The sequence below is a fragment of the Augochlora pura genome, chromosome 7 (assembly GCF_028453695.1).
Source record: "Augochlora pura isolate Apur16 chromosome 7, APUR_v2.2.1, whole genome shotgun sequence".
Classification (NCBI taxonomy): Eukaryota; Metazoa; Arthropoda; class Insecta; order Hymenoptera; family Halictidae; genus Augochlora; species Augochlora pura.
The window spans coordinates 15,902,216-15,926,992 of NC_135778.1; the positions used below are offsets into that span (position 1 = coordinate 15,902,216).

General features: G+C 39.2%; 2 protein-coding genes across 8 annotated transcripts in view; one reads left to right on the plus strand and one right to left on the minus strand.

The window, feature by feature from the left end:
- LOC144472778 (rho guanine nucleotide exchange factor 10) overlaps positions 1 to 24,777 on the minus strand; it is a 98,407-nt gene that overhangs the window by 56,463 nt on the left and 17,167 nt on the right. For 2 of the 3 annotated variants that reach the window (XM_078186116.1, XM_078186115.1), the window contains exon 5: positions 23,393 to 23,547. In XM_078186116.1, the coding sequence (XP_078042242.1) occupies positions 23,393 to 23,547 (155 nt within the window). Of the gene's footprint in view, positions 1 to 2,976; positions 3,334 to 23,392; positions 23,548 to 24,777 lie in introns of those variants that run through there. The other variant, XM_078186117.1, reaches the window with a different exon arrangement.
- On the plus strand, positions 888 to 18,044 carry LOC144472779 (uncharacterized). Of its 5 annotated transcripts, none has more exons than XM_078186121.1 (6): positions 888 to 1,947; positions 3,288 to 3,387; positions 7,183 to 7,276; positions 12,969 to 13,071; positions 14,778 to 15,097; positions 15,912 to 18,044. In XM_078186121.1, the coding sequence occupies exons 2-6, from the start codon at positions 3,345 to 3,347 to the stop codon at positions 16,297 to 16,299; spliced, it is 948 nt and encodes a 315-aa protein (XP_078042247.1). In that variant the 5' UTR covers positions 888 to 1,947; positions 3,288 to 3,344; the 3' UTR covers positions 16,300 to 18,044. The 5 variants fall into 5 exon arrangements, 4 of the variants coding, with proteins under 4 accessions (XP_078042247.1, XP_078042248.1, XP_078042249.1 ...); XR_013494466.1 differs by lacking the exons at positions 888 to 1,947; positions 3,288 to 3,387 and adding an exon at positions 3,394 to 4,802 and having other exon boundaries at positions 15,912 to 16,597; positions 16,691 to 18,044; XM_078186122.1 differs by lacking the exons at positions 888 to 1,947; positions 3,288 to 3,387 and adding an exon at positions 3,394 to 5,890.

Genomic DNA, 24,777 nt, shown 5'->3' on the forward strand with positions numbered 1-24,777 from the left:
GGACGCCGAGGTTGTGTGCGGCGTCCAGAGAGCGGACAGAGACGCGCCAGCCGCGGAGAGAATGGAACAGAGGGTGCTGCAAGCTGCGAACGAGAGAGAAAGTCCGACAGAGAAAAATAGCGGACGGTTGCGCGGGAAAGCAACGCGATAGAGCGAGACGCCCGAGTGCCGGTTACCGACGGACAAAGATGCCCGGTTAGAGGAGGACAGAAAGGAGAACGAAAGAGAGGAGAGCGCGACCGGCTCGGTGCAACGGAACAAACGAGAAAGAGAGGACGTAGAGAGGACACGATTGTTCGTGATCCGGAGAAACGAGGATAGGGATATCGCGTCGCGATGGTTCAGCGGAACGGCCGCGCGGCGGCGCCACCTCGAACGCTCGTCACGATTGCAAGAATTCATGCTCCTGAACGACTTGGTAAATCACGAGCCTCTGACCTGGGCCCATTGTTGAACGAAGGAAATATTGGGCAGCTGGACTTTCAAGTTTTTCTGATGAGATTGTGTGCTCAGGTTTCCGGCCCTTTGGAGGCTGGAAACATGGAAAATTCGTGGAAACTTTTCGAACTGTGGGAGGCTGAAATTTGCAGCTGCGCTCTTCCCGGAATTTAAAATCGAGCTTCCGTCGCTTTCGATCTACCTTGCAGGAAATTATTCGTATCGTACCAGTCGTTTGGAATCATTGTGGTGTAGGTCGCATTTTCCTTGTTGCAGGAGGCAAGGAGTTTTATTGTTTACTAGCATGAGTATTGTTTACTAAAATGAGCATTATTTACTAAAACACGAGTATTGTTTACTAACATGAGTATTATTTACTAACGTGGCACTGTTTACTCAACCACTGTGTTGTTCATATAATTTACATTCACTCTATTAATTCAGTCCTTTTTCCTTTTTAGCATTTCGACGAGTTCGAATGACGCGTGTAAACATACGTGGACGAATGTAATCGAACTTAGATACTGTATTTTTGGATATTTTCGTGAGACTAAACACGTCAATCTTCCGTCAAACGGTTTCGATGAACCTGCGCCTGTGCGATTTATAAAGTCCACGAATTGCCTCGTACGTTCAGATGAAAAAGATCGAATTGGTAATTGTTATTTTGAAAGAATGTAGATTTGCAAGTGTCCCGTTATCGGATAGGCTAATTAAGTAGAACAAGAAATATGCACTGCACGCGCCACGAGGAAATCGATCGTAAGCAAAATATTGACACACAAAGAATGCTTAGGCAGTTGAAATACGACGCGGATCGGAAGTGCACGCGTTTATTGCGTCTACTTGCAAGAACTCGAAGAGGGGGACCTAGTATGCAGACAACGAGTCCGCCATAAATATATCATTAACATTGAAACATGAAAAACCTTAACAACATTGTTCGCCGCGTTAAGAAACGGCATCAGCGTGCCATCTAGCAGAAATAATAGTTTTCGCCAAGATCGATGTACGTATACTGGCTGAATGGTGTTGCCAAAGAGGCAGATGGCCAAGGCTAGAAGTTAATTGTATTTATGGAAATTCCCTTCGACTTCGATCTTGGCAACACTGTACACTCGATGCGTCGTATTGCTCCATGATATTCTAACGGTCTATTATAAGAGATGCATACTGTGTACTCGATTTATGCCCGAAATGCTAATAACGGCGCCAAATTGAAGTAACGGAAGGACGAAACAAAGGATTTATCGCTGCGTAGTAGAGCTACTAGTTTCCTTTCTTCTTATTCTCTTTCGCAAGATATACACGAATTAAATTTTTGCAATCTCCGTTTAAGTAAATAACATTCAACGTCACAGAAGGAATTGTTCTATCGTGGAAACATTTTTGTACTCGAACACAGGTCCCTGTATTCATTCGAACGCGTATGGTGGCTTTACTAGAAATGGATTATTGTGCTCATGGATCACAGACGTCTTTGTATTTTGCCGATCACCACTCCCCTCGGTATGATCTACCATTTCATTGTCCCAGCGACCCTTCTTTTCTCCGGGTCCGTTTCGTTTCACCTTCAATCCTCAAAATCTTCGTAAGAAACCCGAAACCCTGCGCCTATGGAATCCATTGGACACGCCGGTTCTGAATTTTACTGCGCGCGCGTATGTATTCCTGCGGACGATCGATCGATGGATCTACAACCTCGGTAACGATCTCTCTCATACGGTCGATAAGACAGTGAATCGGTTGGAAGCGAGGAACGGCTGGCCGAGCAGGGAGAAAAAGAGCTGTTGTCTGGTTCTAATGGGAGATGGCGACGCGGTTTGTTTTCCCTCCTTGCTCGCCATACAGTCACAGGGAACTCCTGCGGCGATTTTTCAAGCACCAATTTCCACTGCGCAGGCGCGCGGTAGTAGTGCTTCATGAACGTAACTGCGAGAGTCGCTACCCAAGGCGCATGCGCGGGGAAATTGTATACCATAAATGTGATGTTCGTACAGAATTACAATACAACTAGAGAAACTTTCTGAACGGAATATAAGATACATGAAGTCATAACCAGTTAGCTGGTTTAGAATAATAACACAAAAACTTGCCTTTACTGTAATACATATATAGACATTCTTGATTAAATAATACGAAGAAACTTGAACATATGTAGTATACACCCAATTCTGTTTTTACACGATAGAATTCTAGAAAATATCCTGTACATACATAGAAAAATAGGGGATTGATTCCACAACCTTAAAAATTGTGAAAAGTATCAAAAATAAAATACGGTTAAACGAAATAATTGTCCTTGAGAAGGAAATTGTACTTATTTTTTCTAGATCGTGTTAAACGAAAACCACGTACAAATAGAATTGGATGTAATTACAGTAACTTGCAGAAAGTGATTGCGACAGCTAACTGGTTAAACATAGTATTCTAGAATATCGTGTTTCAAATATCGCCGCGCTTTCGCCTGATCGCGTACAGTCCCTCCCGGCCGCTTACAGTCGGGTATCTACAGAAAAGTAATGGAGATGTTATCACCATCCCGGGAAAGGTAGCATCGGCTCGTAACGACGTTCCAAAGTGGCCGAACTGAAAGACACGGGCATCGGGAATGCCAAAAGAGAGTCTCCGCTTCCATAAAATTGTTTTACGACCCGACTTTAAACAGCGACTAGTTACGTGTCCGATTCGCGAGCAAACTGGTCGCGGTGTAGACCGTCTAAGCGCGTCGCGTCCCCACCAGAGATCTATGTTTGCAGCTTCCACCACGGCGGCAGCTGCCGACTGCCGTTCCACGTATACTCCCCTCTAGCTCTTCGCTGAAGACTGAAACCAGGTCTACATTTTAGTACGCATCAGAATCTCGACTATGAGAAGTTTTCACACGAGCGTTCGTGTCCCCGGTAATGGTCAGCATGACGCAGACTTCACAGCAGACCAAATTTCGATGTGAGTTCTGGCTTGTGCGATCAAACGCTTGGTGACTCTCCGCAGGGACACGTGTGCCGCCACCGATTTTTCTGTCGCGCCCTTCGGCCGTGGTCGTTCCACCGAAAACGACCGTTTTCGAACAGTGTCTGTGAACCGCGGGTTCGCGCGAATTCGGCACCTCCAACGTGACCCGTGTTCGGTCCCATTTTAATCGTCCCGCGTGCGTACATACGTCAGTCACGGTTAACCATTTTGCTACGTAGAACACCACCCGTGATACGCAAGTGCGAGTCGCAGGCCGTGTCCCCTTGCGTCGTAGCGGCCGTAATATGCTTGTCTTCTGCCGGCGGCTTGAACTTTGCTATCTTTCTTCTCGCTCGGCCTGTCATGGGCATCGTGATCCAGGAACCAGGTCCCGGCCATCGAACAACGAATACGTAGCAAGAACGCGGAACAGGACTTTGCACCTGAACTCGAAGTCAAACGATTCGAAGCTTGCAACGATGTGAAAATCGTTTGACGTTATCCTCATCTGCGACTTCTTCGTTTACTTCACGTGTTAGCCAAGTTTTGAAAGGCTCGTCTATTACATTGGTCAATAGATTTGACCGTTCCTGTTGAACCTGTGCGTCTCTCATGCATTTATATATCGCGCAACACAATTCTCAATTTTTTCAAAATTCGACTTCCTAGTCAAATCTTTAAATAAGAACTTGCGCACATATTCACGCTAAAAATAATGGGTTTTTCAGTAGTTTATCATCATTTTTTTTTCTATTTTCGCTCAATCTTCGTTGTTGGAAATAATACTCATATGGTCAGGAATACTCGCATTTTTCAGTTCTTTCAAACGCCACCGTATGCTCCCGGTTGAATTCCAGCCGAGTCAGCACTATCCGATGACTATGATTTACGTTTAAACACATATTTAGGCATCGAATTAACCGCGTACTGTTATTAGCAACGGTGGTTTACAACACGCCTGTAGAACTTCGCCGGGCATCATTCAGTGGCGTATCTATCGTAAAAAATAGCATTTATCACGATTGCCGTCGACCGTCACGGTGAAGTCCCTTCGCATTCACCCGGATCTTATTGCTGTAATTTTCTCGGCGAGATTTTCGGTCCCGGTTAATGTTGTCTTTCGAACGTTCCCGCAATTAATGTTTAATGACAGTGCGCGTCCGCACACGGGGAATATGAATGTAGTTGTACGGTAGTACATATTGTCCGTTTCTCGAGCCGCTATTAAATGCACAGCACGCCGTCCATCGGAACGAAAGTCCATGTAGAGACATCTGCCTGTTACGTCCAGCGACTTTCTCTCGCGGATAGCATTGTAGAAATCTAGGAATTCCTTGCTGCCGGAATGCCGGAGCATCGGGAGATCGAAATACTATTTTATGTTGCACGAGCATCGATTTTCTTTTTACGTAAGAACTCGATTATAATTCACGATAATCGTTCTCGTAGAAATTAATGAACAAAAGGAAGTGCATCGTGAAAAATATTTTTCGTTTTCAGTCCATAAAGTCGAGAATTACGACGCGTTGTTTTCGAAGCTTTATCGAGCAGCTGAAGCACGCGAGATCGTCACGCTTCAATTTTTCATCCGAACTGATTTAAAAGTTCCGCATAATTAACGAGCTCCAAAGTTTACCGCGGCGAACGCGTTACATAATCGGCGCATTACCAATAAAGTTCACTTCGTTAACTAAAAATGTGGAGTTTCAGAGTGTGGTTCGTCGGGTGGTAAACAACTCGGACGCGGCATTTGGCGAATATTACATCCTGCGGAGACTCTCGGGCTCTCCTTTTAACCTTCCCAGCGAGCAAGTAAACAATGTTGGAAATCGAGCGCACAGCACGGGACAAAATAACGCAGCACCGTTTGATTTTTGCGTGCATTGTGAACCGTATAGGATCTGTATCTTATCGTGGAAATAATCGCGGTGTAAAAGGCACGTTAAACAAGCTGGAATGAAGTTATAAGAAGGAGCGTAAATAAGTAGCTCGGTTTGCACAGACAAACCGCATATAGCCATGCGTGATAAGTAAATATAGAGGAGATTAACGGTGTATCAGGGAACTCTATTAATAATTTCGTACGGTATGATTATGTTCGAAACGACGCAGAGTCTGCACAGAAACTGTTTCGTAGATACTCCGGTAGTTGCATTAACTAGTTATGTCATTATCGGCTCTATTGGTTGAGGTACTAATCAACTTGTCTTTATTAAACTAGCTCGATTTTAATATGAATTAAATGTTGATACAAATTAGATTTTTTAAGAAATTTAATTTCAAAACGAATTCGATTCTGAAAGAAATTCAATTCTCTGGTGTCAAACGATGGCGAGCTTAATAAATATAAAGGTCTATTATAAATTTAAAAGACCACCTTCAACATTCTTTAGCAAAATTTTGTTCAACGATGTTTTTAACCGTATTGACGTTTCTTAAATCCACGCAGCGCATTTTATATATAGTAACCAACAACATAACTGAGACTAACTTAAAGGTAACTTTTCATAAAAATTAAGTAAAAATCCTCGCGTCTCGAGTAACATTTTCTAAAACAAAAATTAAAATCATTGACTTCCCAAATTGCATACCAATTTAGAAAAACCTCGACAAAACCAAATCAATTTTTAAAAGCGACTTTTTAAGATCAAGATTAGTATTGACCCATAAGCGGCAATTTAATTTTCAATTCTAGTTCTATAAAAATACAAGCGCGCAGAGAAAAGTGTAGTTTGTTTACTCCAGATACAACAGACGGATAATATATACACCGCTTTATCAGCTGGAAGTTCCAGCGATGAAAATTCGACTCGCACTGATTGGCTATCGCCGGTCTGCGACAGAACGATTATGCGCGCGACGTGCTGTCATTTTGTTCTGCGCTGTATTCGTGTCGATGCACACCAGCAGTTCAAAGAAACGTGCAATGGAATGCACGTTACGTCCCTCCGGTCCACGTGTTCCCGCGGTATTAAATTGCACGCGTTCGAATTGCTATTCCTCCCGCTATCTCTTCTCGTCGACAACGGACGTTCTCCGTCGCACAGCGGTGTGCCGTCTCGCCAAAAAGTGGCCATTGTTCTCAATCGAAGCTTGAAAGTGTCTTAAATGAATAGAGTTGCAACAATCACTCGTGGTGTTGCGTTTTATAGAACTTTTTATTCATCCTTCGTTCTAACTAATGGTTTCAATATCTTTCGACTACTTTGATTGTCTTTTTCTCTTTGAACATTTTGGATTTTTCTAGACCTTTCCTACTTTTTTTTACCCCTCTACTTTCGACTTTTTTTACATCGACTTGAACCGTTTCTGCTTTATTTAATAAACTTATTTAATACGTAACAAGCGTAAATTAAAAACGATCGCAAATTCAACAGAACTGAAAATTTGAGACAGCGCTGAGTACGATATAAACGAAGAAAATAATAGTCGAGTAACTTTTTCAGTTTTCCGGATCGCCTCGGTTATGTTTCTAGACCGCGTCGGTAGAAAAGAATCTCCGCGCGTAAAAACATAATCGGTCACATAAAAGGAAACGTCACGTAAAAATCGAAAACGTACGAAATGGACTTTTTGTCGTCCGAGTGCCGCGCTCTCCCGCGGAGACGGCGACATTCCGTCGGCGACGTAATAACCGTCTAATAGAGGAATCGTAACCGCGGGTACACGTGATAATAATCCCGAGTCACGCAGCCCCCCCCCCCCCCCCCCCGCTACGCTCCCCTCGACCACTCTCTTTCTCCTCTCTTCTTTCTCTCTTTCTTTCGTCTTTTTCGCCGATGTTCACAGGGACCGAGAATCTCACCTGCCGGTTCATTCAGCTCAGAAAGGAAAATGGAGAGATCTTCACCGGCCGCAAATATTCCGCCCAGGCAGGCTGGAAGTAAGTATACACGCGCGCGCGCGCGGGAGAGCATCGAAAACCTGTGTGTGCGCTACCTACCCGAATTTTTACGGGGCCGGTAAACTCGAGGTTAAGAGCGAACCAACCCGCCGTCAGGAATCTCAAACGCGCTCCCAACGGAAAACACTGTTTCTTCAACGGAGATTGATTCCTTCCTGATTTATGCCCGGCATTATCGTCTTTTTATCGCGGCGACCGCTGAGAGAACTCCGCGGAACGAACCGCGAGTCCATTACCAGTAGCCACGTGATTACGGCCGTCTTTTTTATGCGAGCCAATTAAAAAGTTCCGATTTTAATAAGCAACTATAAGTTCACTATTTTTTCGAGCTGTACTGTTAATAAGGACCGTTTGTTTCGCTGAGAGCAGAAATGTTTCATGTCACGCGTTAAGGTTAATTTTGTAGTTTATAATTATTTACTGAGATTGCGGAGATACGTAACTTTTCAGTTTATAATTTTTTTAGTGAGATTGCGGAGATACGTAACTTTTTAGTTTATAATTATTTACTGAGATTGCGGAGATACGTTTCAGGAGAACTTGTTCAATAAATTAGTATCATCACAATATTAATATTATGAATATAATATTGTTATGATATTAATATTAATACGCTAAATATGATGTTACCATGATATCAATGTTCATATATTAAACATAATATTAATATACCTAAATATAATTTATAATACGTAAATTACAAGACATTCAAATTATAAAATCACCATCGATCTGAATATATTTTTATCTTTTTATGAGCTAATATAAGGTAGCCATATTTGAAGCAAAAGTGTTTGCTTTCTACTTCCCGCCACAAGAACAAATATTTTTCGACACGTTTAACACCCGAGACTATTTTCTCCATCATCTAAGATTAAAACAGAAATAATCGAACAAGAAATTAGTCATGCAGTTAATAAACAACACAATGAGTCATATAATATCTCCTTAGGTATGGTAGTACTGTGAGTCACGCGAATCCTTTTTCGAAAGAACAATTCCAACGACTTGTTACTTAACTCTCAATCTTTCTAATTCAGTACTTTCTAAATGGAAAAAACTTCTGTGACATTCTTTTTCTATATTCTAAATAAATTCGAACGCTTTTAAGGGTAAACATCTGATACTCTATTAATCATATAACATATTTAATAATATACGTTAATAATATACGTAGTACAAATCTGGGAGTTTGACTTTTAGTAGATGCATTTTTCAATATTGAAGTGAACAGACCAAGAGTAGAATATTCTGTTTTATAAAAATAAAATCTATATCTGAGCTGTGTTTAAAATATCCACCCTTAACGTAGTCGATCCCTGCAAACTATCCTTACAGTCGGTCTCATGGTAAAGATTTGTAATATAATAAGCTATTATTTTGGCATTTTGTTATTGCCTTTTTACCAAAATTGAAACATTAAAGTAATCATATATGTACAGTAAATATAAACTTAATTTCTCTTCCAAGAAATTATTGTAATTAAAAAAGTTCTAATCGTTACGATTCTAAAGAAAATGGACCTGCAAGGGTTGCAACACTTAAAGAAAATATTAAGGCGTATCCTTAATTGAGAAGAATCGTTCGGTGTTCATATCCGACTACAGAGAACGATCGAGGTAATAGCTCGCCGGTACAAAAGAAGGACAAGTTATCATCCGATTGATTTCCGATCGATGAATCATCCTGTCGGCGTAGCAACCTCGCGCTGCCGCCGGGGCTCCGTAGAAAAACCGCAAGGAAAATGTTTCCCCATGGTATTTCTGTCCGTATAGATCCCCCCGATTAAACGTTTTTCAGACGGTTGAAACGCAATCACAGGCTCGCATCGTGTCCCGTCACGTTTTACTTCCTTATTGGGATTTAACAGCCGCAAGAAACCCGAACGATCGCCTCGGGCTGCGGGTGCGCGCGCGCGCGACTGCAACATTGCAACGGCCCGTGAAACCGAAAAGGAGACTATTGCCAATGGGATCCGCGACGACTAAAATAGCGTGCAACATCGGGGGGATATCGAGGCGCGAGAAACGTGGATCACTATTATTAACAGGCCCGCACGGAAATCGGAAGAAAAATGGCGTTTGGCACGCTCGTAACCGGCTTAATTGTTCCGCTTCGGATCGTCGCGAATTTTTCGGATCGCGTGAACTTCATCTCATCCGAGATCTGAGCGATTTTTCGATACGATTTTACGTCATTCGTTTGCTAAAATGCTTCGAGTATAATCGAAAATTAATTCATTATGAATTCGTCGTACTTAAGGTCAGGTGAAGGTCATAATATTACAGGTCGTAGGATTTGATCTAATGATATTACATAGCGATAATAAAAAGATATTGTTCTGTTTACAAAAACTTCGACGATCTTGAGAACTCAAATAATGTAACCTTGAACAAATTACTTTGTTTATTATAGTATTTATCTCTCTGAATTAACTAATGATTTCTTTGGATTTTTTTCTATCATAATAAACAAGCGATTATGTTTTCTGTTCCACGATTATATTTATTTATATATTTGAAAGGTGTTGCATCAAAAATTCTGCACGAGTTGAATTAATACGGTCTTGTTAGTTTTACAACGCGATATAAATTAATTAATCGGAAATTTTCATGTTATATATTTTGCAAAAGTACATAGATTTTTTTGTGCATCATTGTCTTTTCCAACAAACGTAACCAATACTTGCTGTGATAGTCAATTGAACAGCTGTTTATGATATTTAATTTAATAGCGGCTTATAATAACTAATTTAACAGCTCCTTATAGTATTTAAGGTAACAGCTGTTTATAATATTTAATTTAATAGCTGCTTATAATACTTAATTTAACAAGTGCTTATAACACTTAATTTAACAGCTGCTAATATAACATCTACTTACAATAATTAAATTAAGAACTACAATTTACAATAGACAATTTAACAGATGCTTTCAACAGACAATTCTGTAGACGTTACAAGAGGCATCATTCACAGCTGGGTTTATTTATTTTCGGTTGTACCAATTTTGTCCGCGCGATATAACATCGGTATCGAATTCTCAAAAGCGATTGTACCATTAATACGTTCGCGGTTCGTTTATATTTCGTATCCGGAAACGAGAATTCATAAATAGCTTGCTCCTTCGTAGCGAGACTCGTTCACGGCAATAAATTACAGGCATATTACTTGTCCCGAAATATGTGCAAACATATCGCACTTATCGCGGTAACGACTAATAATACCAGCATCTTTTGCATACAATGTGGCGTACCCGCGGGGCGAAATTATTAAACGCGTTCAACGCCTACATGCATGTCAAAATATCAGGATAGATATTTGAAATGAACCGGAATATTATCCACGTGGAACAACACTGTAATTTAATATGAAATTCTTGTTTGAAATCAGGCATAAATTTTGCCTTGTTTCATCCATTTATAAACATATAAATAAAATATAAATGGTATTATTTGATTATTTTTTTTGGAACAGTTTTAATTTTATTTAATTATTTTATCGATGTTTAAATGAAACGTAAGAAAGATTTCTTTACTTTGTTAATATTTTTGGTACAATCGAAAGAAGTCCTTTTTTTTTAATGAATTTATAACGAGACAAGAGTGTCTTTTGTTTAATTAATTTTTATACGTATAAATGAAACACGAACGAATGCCTTTTATTTAATTAATTTTCAGACGTATAAATGGAACACGAACGAGTGTCCTTTATTTAATGAATTTCCAGATTTCTTTTAATTTATCAATTTATGAACACATAGAAATGAAAAATAAATTAAAGATAAAAATGCATGTAATCGGTGCAAATGTTTCATAGAATCAAATAATGGTTTATCTTGTTTATCGTGCAAAAATATCGAGGAGGCCACGAGGTCGACAGTGAAACGTTCATTTTAAACTGTGCAAATTTCAAGGTTACAGTTATTCAAGCCAAGGTCACCGCGCGTCGAGAAACATTCGTAAACGCTCGGGTTTCACGAACTCGAGGAAATCCCTAATTCCGTCGCGACCAATTCGATCCACGTTATTCCACCTCTTCTTCCGCATCGACTCCTGCGATGGTTCCCCGAAACGACGAATCGCGCGAACGGAAACGGAAATTCTGTTAGAGCTGCATCGGTGACTCATCGTCCTTAACCCCTTGCACTATAATGACGAGTCAGACTCGTGATAAAGATTTCATGAGTGATCTACTAAATATGAATAATATTAATTTATTTCAAATCGAAGTAAAAATAAATTCTTCTGTTATTAAAGTATAGGAACGAAGGTAAATGAAGACAATACAAGAAATAGGAATTGTCTAGTCCTATAGTATAATAAGTATAATTAATATAGTTTAACCCTTTGCACTCGAGTGGCGACTCTGAAGTGCCACTAAAAATTGCTTATTATTTCTCAAAATAATTTTAATAGTATCAGACTCGTTTATATTTAGGGATTATGAAAATAACAAGTATTGTACTTGATAAAAAATTCTATTTCATATGCACAAATCGCAATAAGTTATATAAAGTAGAAATACCGAAGATCAAAAAATATGATTAAATTTTAATCAAAATAGCTTCGATTGCAAAGGGTTAATATAGTATAATAAGTATTAAATGCTGATTAACACAACGTGAAAGGAATCATAGTGCAAGGGGTTAATTCGTTTTCGGTCGAGATTCGTTGCGCGAAGAGCTCGCGGAGATAAAAGCAAAACAATGAGCCGATTTAATTCTGCCCGATCGAACAGTGGTCCTCGGTGTTTGGTTTCTCGGAACGCAGTAACGCGAAGAAGCACGCGCGACCACTTTCACAGCGATCGTCCAACAAAGCGAATTCGACCGGTGCTATCCGTCGAACTGCGAAAACGATTTCGTGCTTTACGGCGCTCCCGCGCTTTTTCGTCGCGCCACGAACGTCCCAAAGGTCGAATAACATAGATCCGCGTTGAACCTCGTCAACAATCGTTCGAGTGACCTTGTTGACTGTTTCTGTTTTCTTCTGCTTAGACAATAATAACTCAGAGGTATAGTGAATAATGGAAGTATTCGAATACTTTTTAATTTTATAAAATTGACTCGAATATCATTTTTTAAATGATAAAGAAAGTAATATAACTAGACTTTTGATTTTGTTATTATTTGGAATGACAAACAAAATTCTATAATTTTGTTTTTAACATTGATATAAATTATCGAGGTACGTGGATCGTATTTTTGAAATTTGCGTCGCAGGCTCAGATAAAATAATTGACGAAAAGAGAGATGTTGAATTCCTCTTTTTAAGTATTAAGAAAATTGAAAGAAAAAGTCATTGTATACTAACCTACCTCCCTGTAATATTTAACAAAAATTCAGATCATTTAGACTAAAAACTGATTGAAAAATGAATACCGTTTTTAAAGTATTGACCTCATTATATCTAGTGCTTATTAAAGTTCAATATAATTAGCTACGAAATCAATTTAACAAAACAATTTCTTGTTAATTTTCTAACTTTATTTAATTCTTTGCAAGTGTCCTAACACTTTTGCGAATCAGTATAAAATATTAAACAGACCAACTCCTTTTTATTTCTCATTTACCAATGTGAAAAATGCCGGACGATTTACAAACGAGATGATAATTATAATCTGTATAAATTTTCTTCCTCGTTAGTTAGCATTCTTTCTTTCTTTCCATAGGTACATCCTGCGTGAGATGCGGCACGAGTTTCCCACCATAATGGCTAACGTGCACTACACGGTGTTGAAGAAGAAATGGTCAAACCTGTTGCAGCAGTACAAAGTGAGGCGAACCAGATGCCTTTTATTACCTCGCGATTGCCCGATTATCTGCCAGCGCGCGTTAGTTTGCTTTACCGTTTCCAGTTTGTGTTCCCTTCTGCGTCAAGTATAATAAACGCGCTCTCCCCCTGTGCGCGAGTGTAGATAAGCCTCGCCGAGGGTGGAGATATACTCCCTGTGGGGGAGAGAGAAGTTAGTCTTCCACTTTCTTGTGGGAAATTAGGTTCCTTTCAGCTGGTTCTCAGAGTTTCTACAATGCTACTTCGGGCCGTGCTTTTACACCTCTCTAAACAAACGCTTGTATCCATGTCATATTTAGTGGTTGTTTTAAGCAATCATTTCTAATTGTTATTTTTAGCCGCAATTTCTAGTTATTATTTTTAGCAGTTATTTTTAGTTGTTATTTTTAGAAGTAAATTTAGTAGTTATTTTTAGCAATCAATTTTAGTATTTATTTTGCAGTCATTTTAGTTTTTATTTAGTAGTCATTTTTATTAGTAATTTTTAGCAGTCATTTCTATTAGGCTTTTTAAACAACCATTTCTTTCGGAAATATTTCCGTAACATTACAAAATCATTAAAATTACCATTTAAATTGAATTTCTAAAAATCCTATATTACATTTTAGATAACATTTTCTACTTCGCAAATGAAAAATAATTCACAATAATTCTGCTATTCGTCAAACTTCTTTCTAACAAAAATATCCACCCCGGCTCTCATTGAACATTTGTATCAGCCTAGTCTCGACGCAATTAACATTTTTGCTCTCGAGTCTAAAGAAGTCAACAAAGACAACGTTCTATCGTAAATAAAGGAAAAATCGCGGGGAATCCGATCGTGCCGTACCACCAATTTCCCGCAACGTCCGATAAGAACTGCGAAACGCGTCGAGCGGGGTTCGATCGCTCGGTGGTTGCAGTGTTAATAAATTGTAGCCGCGCACGAGTTTCCTGGTCGTGTAACGTATCGGTGTGTCCGAGATATCCACGTGGATCCCCGCGGCCGAAAGAAAATCAGAAACGCGAGGCACGCGAGGAACGCGTCGGGCTTTGCAACGGATGCCGTGCGCGTGTACTGAGAGTAAGAGAGAGAGAGAGAGAGAGAGAGAGATTGAAGTGGAGCTGACTAAAATAGTACTTTAAATTGAAAACAGACATTTCATCTTTTCAAAGTAGGATATTATATTTTATGTTTTACATTATTAAATTGAACTATTTTATTTTATCTTTTTCATTCTCAAAATAAAATATCTTCAGTGCTGAAATTTAAGATACTATTTTACTTTAATTGTAAAGGATTTATTATCTGAAATACTATTTTATTTTAATCGTGAAGAGGCTATTATCTGAAATACTAATTTATTTTAATTGTCAAGAATTTATTATTTGAAATACTATTTTATTTTAATTATGAAGAATCTATTATTTGAAATAGTACCTACTTCACATATTTTTTTATAAATATTACCCAGCTCTGGTTTGAATGGAAAAGTGAGAAAGAGAGAGACTGAGAGAGCGAAAGAGAAAAGGAGAAAGAGAAAGACTGAAAGAGCGAGAAAGAAAACGAGAAAGAGAGACTCAGAGAGCGAAAGAGAAAGAGCGATAGAGGAAAAGAGAGAGAAAGAGGTAGCGAAAGAGACGCGGCCGGGCAGGACTCGCTTGGCTCGTCCTGTTACTATGCATCTGCCACAGCGATCTGTTGAAGGAACTGAGGAACCCGGTACACGGAGACAGGAACAAGGCGGACGACGTCTCATGGCCGTTTTACAGCGCGATCGACGAGCTCCTGGGAGGACACGACCGGGGAACGCCGAACCACGACGAGTACATCGATCCTCACGAATTCCTCTGCGTCTCCGTGACACCGGAAGAGCCGACTTCCTCCATGGACGCGGCGCGAACAATTTCCGATCCGGAAATCGAACGCCTAGGAACCGGCTTCCACCACCCTGAGCAAAGGATCAGGACGCTTGGCGGCGACGGTTCCGTTCAAATCGAGCGAATACCTTCGTTCGATAACATCAGGTTCGGATATCAGAGGCTTTCAAATGTCTCCGCGTCGCGCAGAAATTACCAACTTTTACAGATACGGTGGAATTCCTTTTGTAGGAACTTGTCGAGGTTATGTTAACACTTTACCGACCCGTAGCCTATAAATCGACTTTTTCCCCCGATCGGTAGTCTGTGAATCGGTTGCCATAGTAACCATTAATTTGTTATCTATTATTGAGATAAACGTGTTAGATTGTACTACAAGCTTCAATATTATTACATACATTTTTAGATATTAAATAGTGATTAATAAGACAAATAAAATCGAAATAGAAACGAAAATTTTTACGATCGGATGACTGGTCCATAAAGTGTTAAAGTTATGTTGGGTGGCCAGGACGTGCAATCGAGTATACTCGTCAATGACGCGGAATGTTGCTTTTACTTTGTGACGAGTATACTCGACGAGGATGTAAAATGTTGCTATAGTATACTCAAAATTTTGTCATTTCTGCATGCCGAGTATAGTCGTTGGTAATGCAAAAATTGGTCATTTCTTCATGGCAAATATATTCGCCAGTAAAGCAAAATTTGGTTATTTCTTCATGACGAATATATGCGTCGACAATATAAAACATTGTCGTCAAAAACAATAATGCTTAAAAAGGACCTCTCTTTTATCCTTTACTAAATTGCATATTTTATAAAAATGCTGTATTTAACCAAGTATAAGGAAAATCATACGTATACAACATCGTTGCAGTTGCTTTCTGAAATTAGTAACGGAGAGACTATAGTATACCAATGCAATTGTATCAGAGGTAACAAGCAGGCGTTCTGTTTTTAGGCAGCTGGATAAAAATGAAGGCCGTAGGAAACGCGTGTCGGGCGGCGGATCGATCCCGCGGCTACCACGTGCCACGGAGCTCACGATCAAGAAAGTTACGTCGGAGGCGGACCGTTCCAAGGACTCGTCGAGGGTACGAGGAGGAAACGGGCAGCCGGCCGATACCGCCGTAGACAAAGGCCGACTGACCGAGCCGCGTAACGAGGATGAGGAAAGGCCGAGAAAGTCGAGGAGAACGCAGGCCGCCCCGTATCGGGAGGATCGCGAGTCACGGACCGATCGCCGTATCGAGCAGATCTTCGAGTACATTAAACAACGGGATGAGGAGAATAGATCCATCATGGTCCGTGTGATGCACGCCGTCGAGGCCATCGCCAGCAAGTTATGACACCGCGCCCTTTCGATGCCCGTGCGAAAACCTCGCGCCCCGCGATTTTCGGAAGCTGCGGAATAATTAACCCTTTGCGCTCGAGTGATGACTCCGAGGCGCCATTAAAATTGTTGTAACACGTTCCAAAATCATTTTTGTGGACATCGCCAAAGCTTAGACATAAAAATATTGTTGAAAGTATAACTGTTATATGAGAATGAATTATGTTATACAAAATGAAAATACTATAAGCAGAAAAATTATTTTAGATTTGCAGTTGAAATAGCTTCGAGTGCAAAGGGTTAAAAGTAAAACGGTTGGTATGAGTGACAAGAATCAATTTTCGTATGTATAAAATGCGCTTTGTCACATAAAGTGGAAATACTATAAGATAGGAAAATTATTTCAGATTTTACAGTTGAAACGGCTTCGAGTGCAAAGGGTTAACACGTTCGCTGCCGCTTCGATTATCGTCGTCGTCGTCTATGGACTCGTCTTCGTCTTCCTGGTTTCGATTCCTCCGTGTAATCGTCGTCAATCTTCGCGTTGTTTCTTGCCGCGTATCGCAGGACTGCGTTTTCTTGATGCCGTCGTTTAATGTTCTGATTTATCACGCTTCGTGTTACCAGTGTTCCTTTGTTGTTTAAATCTTCCGGATTCTTTTATGACAGAGGGGTGAATTGTGTATTCGACGGCTTAATAATGTTAGAAGTATTGAGTGCAGAACGTCGCTAATGAATATTGTTTTATAATGAGAAGAAGGTTGGATTTACTCGGAAGATTTTTATAAATTCCAGTAACCTAATCTAACTTTTATTAATTCATGAACTAAAATTCTTTGAAATCAAGTCATTTTCCTTACCTTCATGGATTTAATATTAAATCTACCTTTCTGGTTAAAATGATTTAGTTTTTTATTTTGAAATTGTTTTAAAATTATAAAGACTACTTTGTAGAAGCAAATATTGAGTGCATGTTATAATAAAAATTGCGGAAGGTCTAAATAAAATCACACTTGGTACACTGATACTTCTGTTAGAGCACGACATATTAAACAATTTTAAAATAAAGTATATTATTGTAAATATTTAATTCAATATAACGCTATTCTTTTGCTTTTAGTAGATTACCTTTAAAAATTAATTTCTTTTGTAACGTAGTTATTTAAACAGAATTTTCTTGTTATTTCTATAAGTCGGGAAAAAATGCAGTCACTGCGATAAGCTTAAATTGTACAATTTTTATTAAAACGACTAAATTACTTTGAACACTATACTGCGGATCTTTATACTAACAAAAAAATGTGCTATGTCAATTCTATGTCAAAATTTTTGCAATTTTAATGACTGTACAATAGTGCAACAATATTGTTAAATTACAGTCTATTAATTACTAACGACTAGACGGCAGCTGTTTATACAAAATAAAAATTGTTTAAGTTAATTGTAATAAACGTAAGGCATGGTAAGTCATGGTATAAACATGGTATAAACATGGTAAAATTGTATCTATAAATAAGTTGCATAAAATCCACAGTCTACTGACCAAATTCCTTTGTTTTCGCGGAACTTTTCGACGATGATCGTTCAGCAGTCGACCGGGTGGCGTGCGAGTACATTAATTCTAATTATTCGTTCAAGAGTATTAAACACTATCGATGTGATTGTCCAATATTCGTGTATAAACCAGCGTAAAAACATTTTTACGCGACGTCCAATTTGATGTCAAGATTCTCTGTAATATATTTTAATAAATGTCTGTCCTCTGAAACGAACTTGTTATCTGACAATGTTTAGGTTTTACATGTGTAAATGAATGAATAACAATGGCATGGTTTAATGGAATTTAGATTTCCATTAAACAATTTTACCTATCATTAAACTGTTACATATTTATAGAAAACGATTATTATAATTATTATAATTAGTAGAACGATTCAAAAAAATAGAGAAGTGATTGCAATACTATTTCTGTTCTACTAAAATAATTTAAAACAGAAAGAAATTCCAAAGTAGCCTCGAAATAAATACAGACAATTTTTATTTTCGATGAAGATCCACTGCGTACTTATCACGATGAAAGTACAACAATTTCAAAAGTACAGCAAACTCTAAAAATTGAGAACTTGGATTTCTTCCTCATATTTCCATAAAACAATTATCTACCGATTCTCAATAATTAATAACTATAGTCATAGTCATAGTTCCAAGTTATGCTGTATATAGTTATAGTTCCAAGCTATGCTGTCGATACAACAGAGCCCTAATTGTTGCATCACCAGAATTAGCTTTTAAACTGAAAAGTACCCGATCCTCGGCCGCCATTCGTTAGATTTTCATTCCGCAATTGGAGTCCCACATCGAGCGACAAGGATGTTACTCGTAGAACGATTACAGTGCCATTATTGCTCGGTGCTTTCACCGCGATTACAGAGTTCGACGAGATCACCTTGAAATTCCAGGAAAGCTCGCACAACCCACGTCGAGAGTCAGCGCAGAGAGTGCCTCTGCCACTCCTCGGAGTGGTGCTCGAGTGTCCTTCGAGTGTCGATCCCCGGCAGGCTCGGATTAGGGTAGGCATGGATGGGCGCGTAGATCTCGATGGGATCCCGGAAACCATATGGCTCCGCTGGAGAGGAGAACTGCACGCTCTTTTCTCAACATCTGTCCACGAGTCTTCGTTTACAATCTCGACGCCTCCTCTGTCTTCTTATTGGTGGATTCGCCGGCATAGTAAAAACGAGGCTCTTTGCCAAACATCTGACGCCCCGGACAGATGGACCCAACACGACGCTCCGTTTTTGCATGGGTATTAACGATCCTTTGTAGTCTAGTGTTATCATTTTGTTGTCTGATATCGAATTCGATGATTATTTTAACGAATTACGAGGATTAATCAGAGAAGACATTTTAATGAATTAGAAGAACGAATTGTATGGAAGCGGTCATAATTATATTTTTAAGAGAAACCTTTTTTAAATAAATAGAGTAATATATCTGGTAGTTATGAATAACAAATGTATCTGATTATAAAGTAAAAATTATATAGCATAAATATACAGAATAAGAGAGGGAGGATCAAATGACTCTTTTCAAAATTTGCTTCAAAATGAGTGAGAATCCAATCACACAAAAAGTGTAATAAACTGATGATTTTACTTGAAAAAATAAAAAACATACCCTTGATTATTTTATTAGAAACCAGAAATTATATTGCGAATTATATCCCCTAATAAATTAGGAATTTCTTTCTAAAAATCAAAGTTTATTTCATAAGGGATCACAATCAACCCCTTAAGAATAGATATACATAAACTGCCTGTACGTTTAGTGTTAAAGGAATGGAAACGAAGAATTACGGACCACGTACACGGAAACAGTGTACATATCAGCTTTGCGGGGCCGCATTTACATTGAACGACAGCGACCAATCAGTTCTATTCACGGAAAAGAATTGATGGTATCACAAACGGGGGCGCAATGGAGCTAACTAAGTGATAGATGAACCGCGAATAATTTGCGGCACAGTAAATTTTCGTCGAAACCGCCTGACCGGCTTGAAACGGCGGCGATGATGGCGGGCAGTGAATTGTTCTCGAGGGAAGCGAAAAGAAGAGAGAGAAGGAGAGGGAAGCTTGAAGGAAAGAGAAGAGTTGAGAAGAGATGAGAAGAGCAAGAGAAGAGTTGAGAAGAAAAAGAGAAGAGTTGTTGAAGACTTTTGAAGGGGAAGAGAAGATAATGATAATGATAATGATTTAATGATTAATGATTTGATAATTTAATGATTTAATGATTTAATGATTTGATGATTAATGATTAATCATTAATGATTAAGATAAGAGTTGAGAAGAGAAAGAGAAGCGACAAGGAGAGTAAGAGAGGAGATGAGAACAGCAAGAGAGGAGATGAGAACAGCAAGAGAAGATATAAGAAAAGAAAGAGAAGACTTGATAAGACAAAGAAAAGGGTAGAGAAGGAAAGAGAAGCGATAAGAGGAGCAAGAGAAGAGAATGAAAAGAGAAAGAGAAGAGTTGAGAAGAGAAAGAGGGCCGAGGCTGAAAATCAGAAAGAAGGATCACAAGAGCAGAGCGCAGCGGGAAGAAGAGGGCGTTGCACGTGGCCTCGCATCTGCTTCTCCACCGAGTGACCCCGCGGCTGACCCGCTCCAAGTACCAATAATTAACTCTGCTCGTGCGCCAAATGCACACGAGCGCGCGCGCGCGCACGGGGCCAAACGCTTGCGTCATACGCCGCGGCCAGTGTTGTTCACTGTTCCCATGAAAGAAAGGTCTGCGCGCATACTTGTGCAGTTAAGCGCGACAAGGGGCCACGGAGTGGACGGACAAAAGGTGGCCCCCGATGATTCGAACGCGCTGCGTGGCCCGAGATCGATCGCGATTACGTACGAACGTTCGCGATACCTCACCTGGAGGCCTTTCCAATATCCGCCGTTCGGGACCTTTCTCAAAAAGGGCACGGAGGGTGTCGCCAGACCGCGGACGTTTATGAGAATTAAACATTTATTATGTCGACTGCGAGATGAATTATTATTAACACTAGGTTCACGAAATCACGAGTCACTCATTTTTTCATTTGGTTTGTAAAGATACATAAAGATAAAAAATCCAGTTATTATATATATTTAATATTTTTTAAAATTGAAGTAACTTTTATCACAATATAAAATATAATAATATATATATAGTTTCAATATTAATAATTTCACGAGAAACAGAACGTGGATACTTTTTCAAGCATTTACTCAGATATATCTTGAAATAAAAATCGTGCTTTATCTACACTAATACGATCTTATTTTTCAAAAACAATTGCAAACTTATCAATTTTTGTGCTCGGTTGTTCTAATATTTACGCTCTAGAGTTCGGCGTAACTTAAACACCACGTATTGATTTATCAATGTTTTTTAAATAAGTCACGCACCGATTTATCGACAGTATTTAACGAGTCACGTACCGATTTGTTAATGAGTTTTAACGCGGTGTCTAAAAATACTCTGTGACGACGAACCTAAGCTCCTCTATTTACTATTAAATTACAATGTTTATACATCTCCCCCTAAAAATTATACCTTAGTACAAAGAATTATTTTCTTGACACAGCCTCCGTGAATTCAGCTTGCTTCGGCTTGGATTTATTGCTTCGAATGTCACGTCACAGGTGTGTCGAGCATTTTCGAGGGAAGAGTATTCGTTTGTTACGTCAGAGGTGATTCCATCGTGCGCGAAGTCGCAACGAACTTTCTTCCAGAGGAAAGTTTAGACGTCTATCTATTGCGGCGTGTTTACGTAAACCTCCGCCGTTGATGCTCTCCCCCATTTGCAAACGTCAGCAGACTCACGGGGGTATCGTGGGTCCCCAAGTAATTAGAGAATTCCAATCGGTACGAACGAAACAATAACAGTTGCCGAGCGCTGTGCAAGCTTTCCAGTTCCATATTACATTTTGTACTTCTCGCCAATGCCATCAGCAGTAATATAGAATACATTGTAACGGAGTTTTATGAAATTGCATGGAATTGGATGAAGTTGTATAATATTGAGTTGTATAGAGTTGTATGAAATTGTATAGAATTATATAGAACTGTAGAGAACTGTATAGAATTATATAGAACTGTAGAGAACTGTATAAAATTGTATAGGATTTTATAAAATTCAATAAAATTGTATAGAATTGAATAAAATTCTATAGAATTAAATCCTATAAAATTCTATAAAATAGTATAAAATTCTACAAAATGGTACACAATTCTACAAAATTGTACACAATTCAAAAACATTCTATAAAGCTATATACAATTGATATCTATGTTGTACGAAACTATATAATATTTCTATCAATTAGTATAAACTTGTACAAAATTGTACAAAATTGCACAAAAATTCTGCAAAATTCTAAACAATACGATCTGCTCAAAACAGACCAAAAGGCCAAGTATTTTTCATTTTCCCCCTTATCTCCGCGTTTTCAATAGGAGAGACGTTCTCGTAGCGGTCTCGTGTACCTACATTCGCGTCGATACGAGCGCCTTCGATCACTGTTCACCGTTGCCCCCGTGAACGGAATAGAAATATTTCGTCGCCGGTCTCACGCGAGGCAAAGGTGTGAAGCGTTCGCATGCTTCGCGAAAGAACGCTCGCGGAAAAGGAGCGGCACACACCACCACCGTCGTCGTCGTCGTCGGGGTGTCCGTGTCTTTGTTTGACGGTCTTGTCGCCGGTTGATAGTCCTGGCACGCGAGTCACGGGTCGGCGCAACAAGAATTTTTAACGAAGCCGCCGCAGCGCGGTGGTGCCCGCGAACGCAATTAATTCCCGGCCGTGAGCGGCTCGTGACCGGAGCCTGACCGGGCCCGGCTTCGATTGCGCTTTCATTGTCGCGATTTATTGTCCACGGTGACCGATCGCGGAAATGAAATCGAACACGCCGAGTTATCGTGCGACACAGGCCTCGATCGTCCCTCGATCAATCCGTGTCCCGTCCGGAAACGAGGTTACATTTTTAAACTGCTGTGAAATAAACGATTCGTGCTGTTTTATTAATGGTAAGGTCGCGGCAAGAGAGGTATTGCAATTTTGCGTTTGGAATTTCAGAAATTTTTTTTTTAATTGCTTTAGTATTTTTGGGGTAGAGGTTCTAACATGAAAATAAATATATTGGAATTATTTGAAGTTTTAGATCATTATAATCTAATTATTTAATACTTTAACCACTTATAGTCAGTGCAAGTTTGTAAAAAGAAACTTACATATTGATGACAATAAATTATATTATTATTACATGTCCAACGTAAGAACTCATTCGAGATTTAGAAAATTAGAATTCGTTCGAGAATTAGAAAATGATTAATTAAATTGAGAATTCGCATGAAGGCATATTAGTTGTCAAGTCAACATTTGTTCAAGAAGTTCAACGATTGATACGAAAGATTATGAATGATATTCTGACGCTCGCGATTGAATGAAATCAAGTATAAAAATCGCCGTGTTCCCAGCAGCCAAATGATTTCGCCACGGACTTTCTCATTGATAGCCGACGGACTCCGAAGCGCCGCTATGAATTCCAAGAGAGAATGATTCACAATGTGACTCACCAGTCTTGTTGCTGTTGCTGCCGAAAGAATGCAGTTTTTTCCAGCCTTTCCAACCCTTTTTCCAGATCATGGCGGCCTTCGTTTTACGCTGACCACCGGCTAATTCAGGCGTGCTGGTTTTGCCCATTCCTCGCCTCAAGGACCCCAACCCCGACCTAAGCAAAGAACAATTGGCAACATTAGTCCCTCCGTCCTCTCCGACCATCATTTCTGGCCGTGCAATTGCTACACGCTGAATCAATAAACGCGACGCCACAAAACTGTCTAATAATTCCCGACGCGCTTGGCTCGCGTCCGAGACGCAACCAATGGCTGCAGGAATCATTTTCAAGGCGGATTATAACCTCGAATTAACGCGGACGTGATTTACTCTTATTTTAAGTCGTCCAGTGATCGCATCTATTTGCACCTGATCTAATTATTACCCTGGAATTAATAAACGTGAAACGGTATAAAAATTGCTAGCATCAAAAACTTCTATAATTCTGTATAATTTTTATAGAATTGTATAAAACTGTATAACATTGATTTCTATTTGTATAAAAATTTATGATATGAGCTTTAGAAAATTCTATAAAATTTATATAAAATTCTACAAAATATATATAAATTCTAAAAACCATTTATAGTTTCGAATGCATTAAGTAAAGAACAATTTCACTATAATCCATATCTACGTATCTTATTATCAATTTACTATCAATCACTCTAACTAATATTAGAACGCGTTATTTAATACAATTAATTTATAGTAAAAAGTTTTTTTTTTATAGTAAAAATTAGTTGGAATATCTGGCAGAACGATAATATTCTATTAAACCATGTACATTGAGCAACTAAAATTCTCCACGGACCACTGGACATCTCTCTGTTTAAGTTCAGGCGTCGCGTCAGTTCAACACCAACGGTTTCAGAAGCGATTTTTCAGTCACGCAACAAATACGATCGTTATCATTCCACGAATATTCTCTCTCTCTCCCCTTCTGCTGACTGTCACGGAATTCTCGTATCTCTACGACGGGTTGGAACGCTAGAAAAATCGCTGATGTGAAACTGATGTCAGAAAATACGAGCTAAGAGAAAACATCACCCTTGGTAAAAAGTGTCTGATCGGAGACGACCTCGAAGTGGAAATAACTCCGAAGGAGCTTGTTGCATGTTTTAAAGAAATTCTGAATTGAACAAAGTCTTAAAAACTCTGCCACAAATTTCTAAACATTTAAAAGGCTGTTAAAAGATAGTAAAAGTGTTAATTTAGTGTACTTAGTTTGTTTCTCGTAAATTTAACAGTCGACTTTTCCATTACTCTCGAATTAGAGGAACGTGAGGGCTGGGTTTAGCTCGGTCAAACACTCGTTGCCAGAAGTGGTATCGTTAAAATTAAA

Excerpts from the sequence above, each read along its gene's own strand:
- LOC144472779 (XM_078186120.1), top strand. The coding sequence starts at position 4,739 with ATGCCGGAGCATCGGGAGATCGAAATACTATTTTATGTTGCACGAGCA. Across the intron at positions 7,277-12,968 it reads TCCGCCCAGGCAGGCTGGAA|GTACATCCTGCGTGAGATGC; the intron begins GTAAGTATACAC and ends TTCTTTCCATAG. Across the intron at positions 15,098-15,911 it reads CCTTCGTTCGATAACATCAG|GCAGCTGGATAAAAATGAAG; the intron begins GTTCGGATATCA and ends TTCTGTTTTTAG.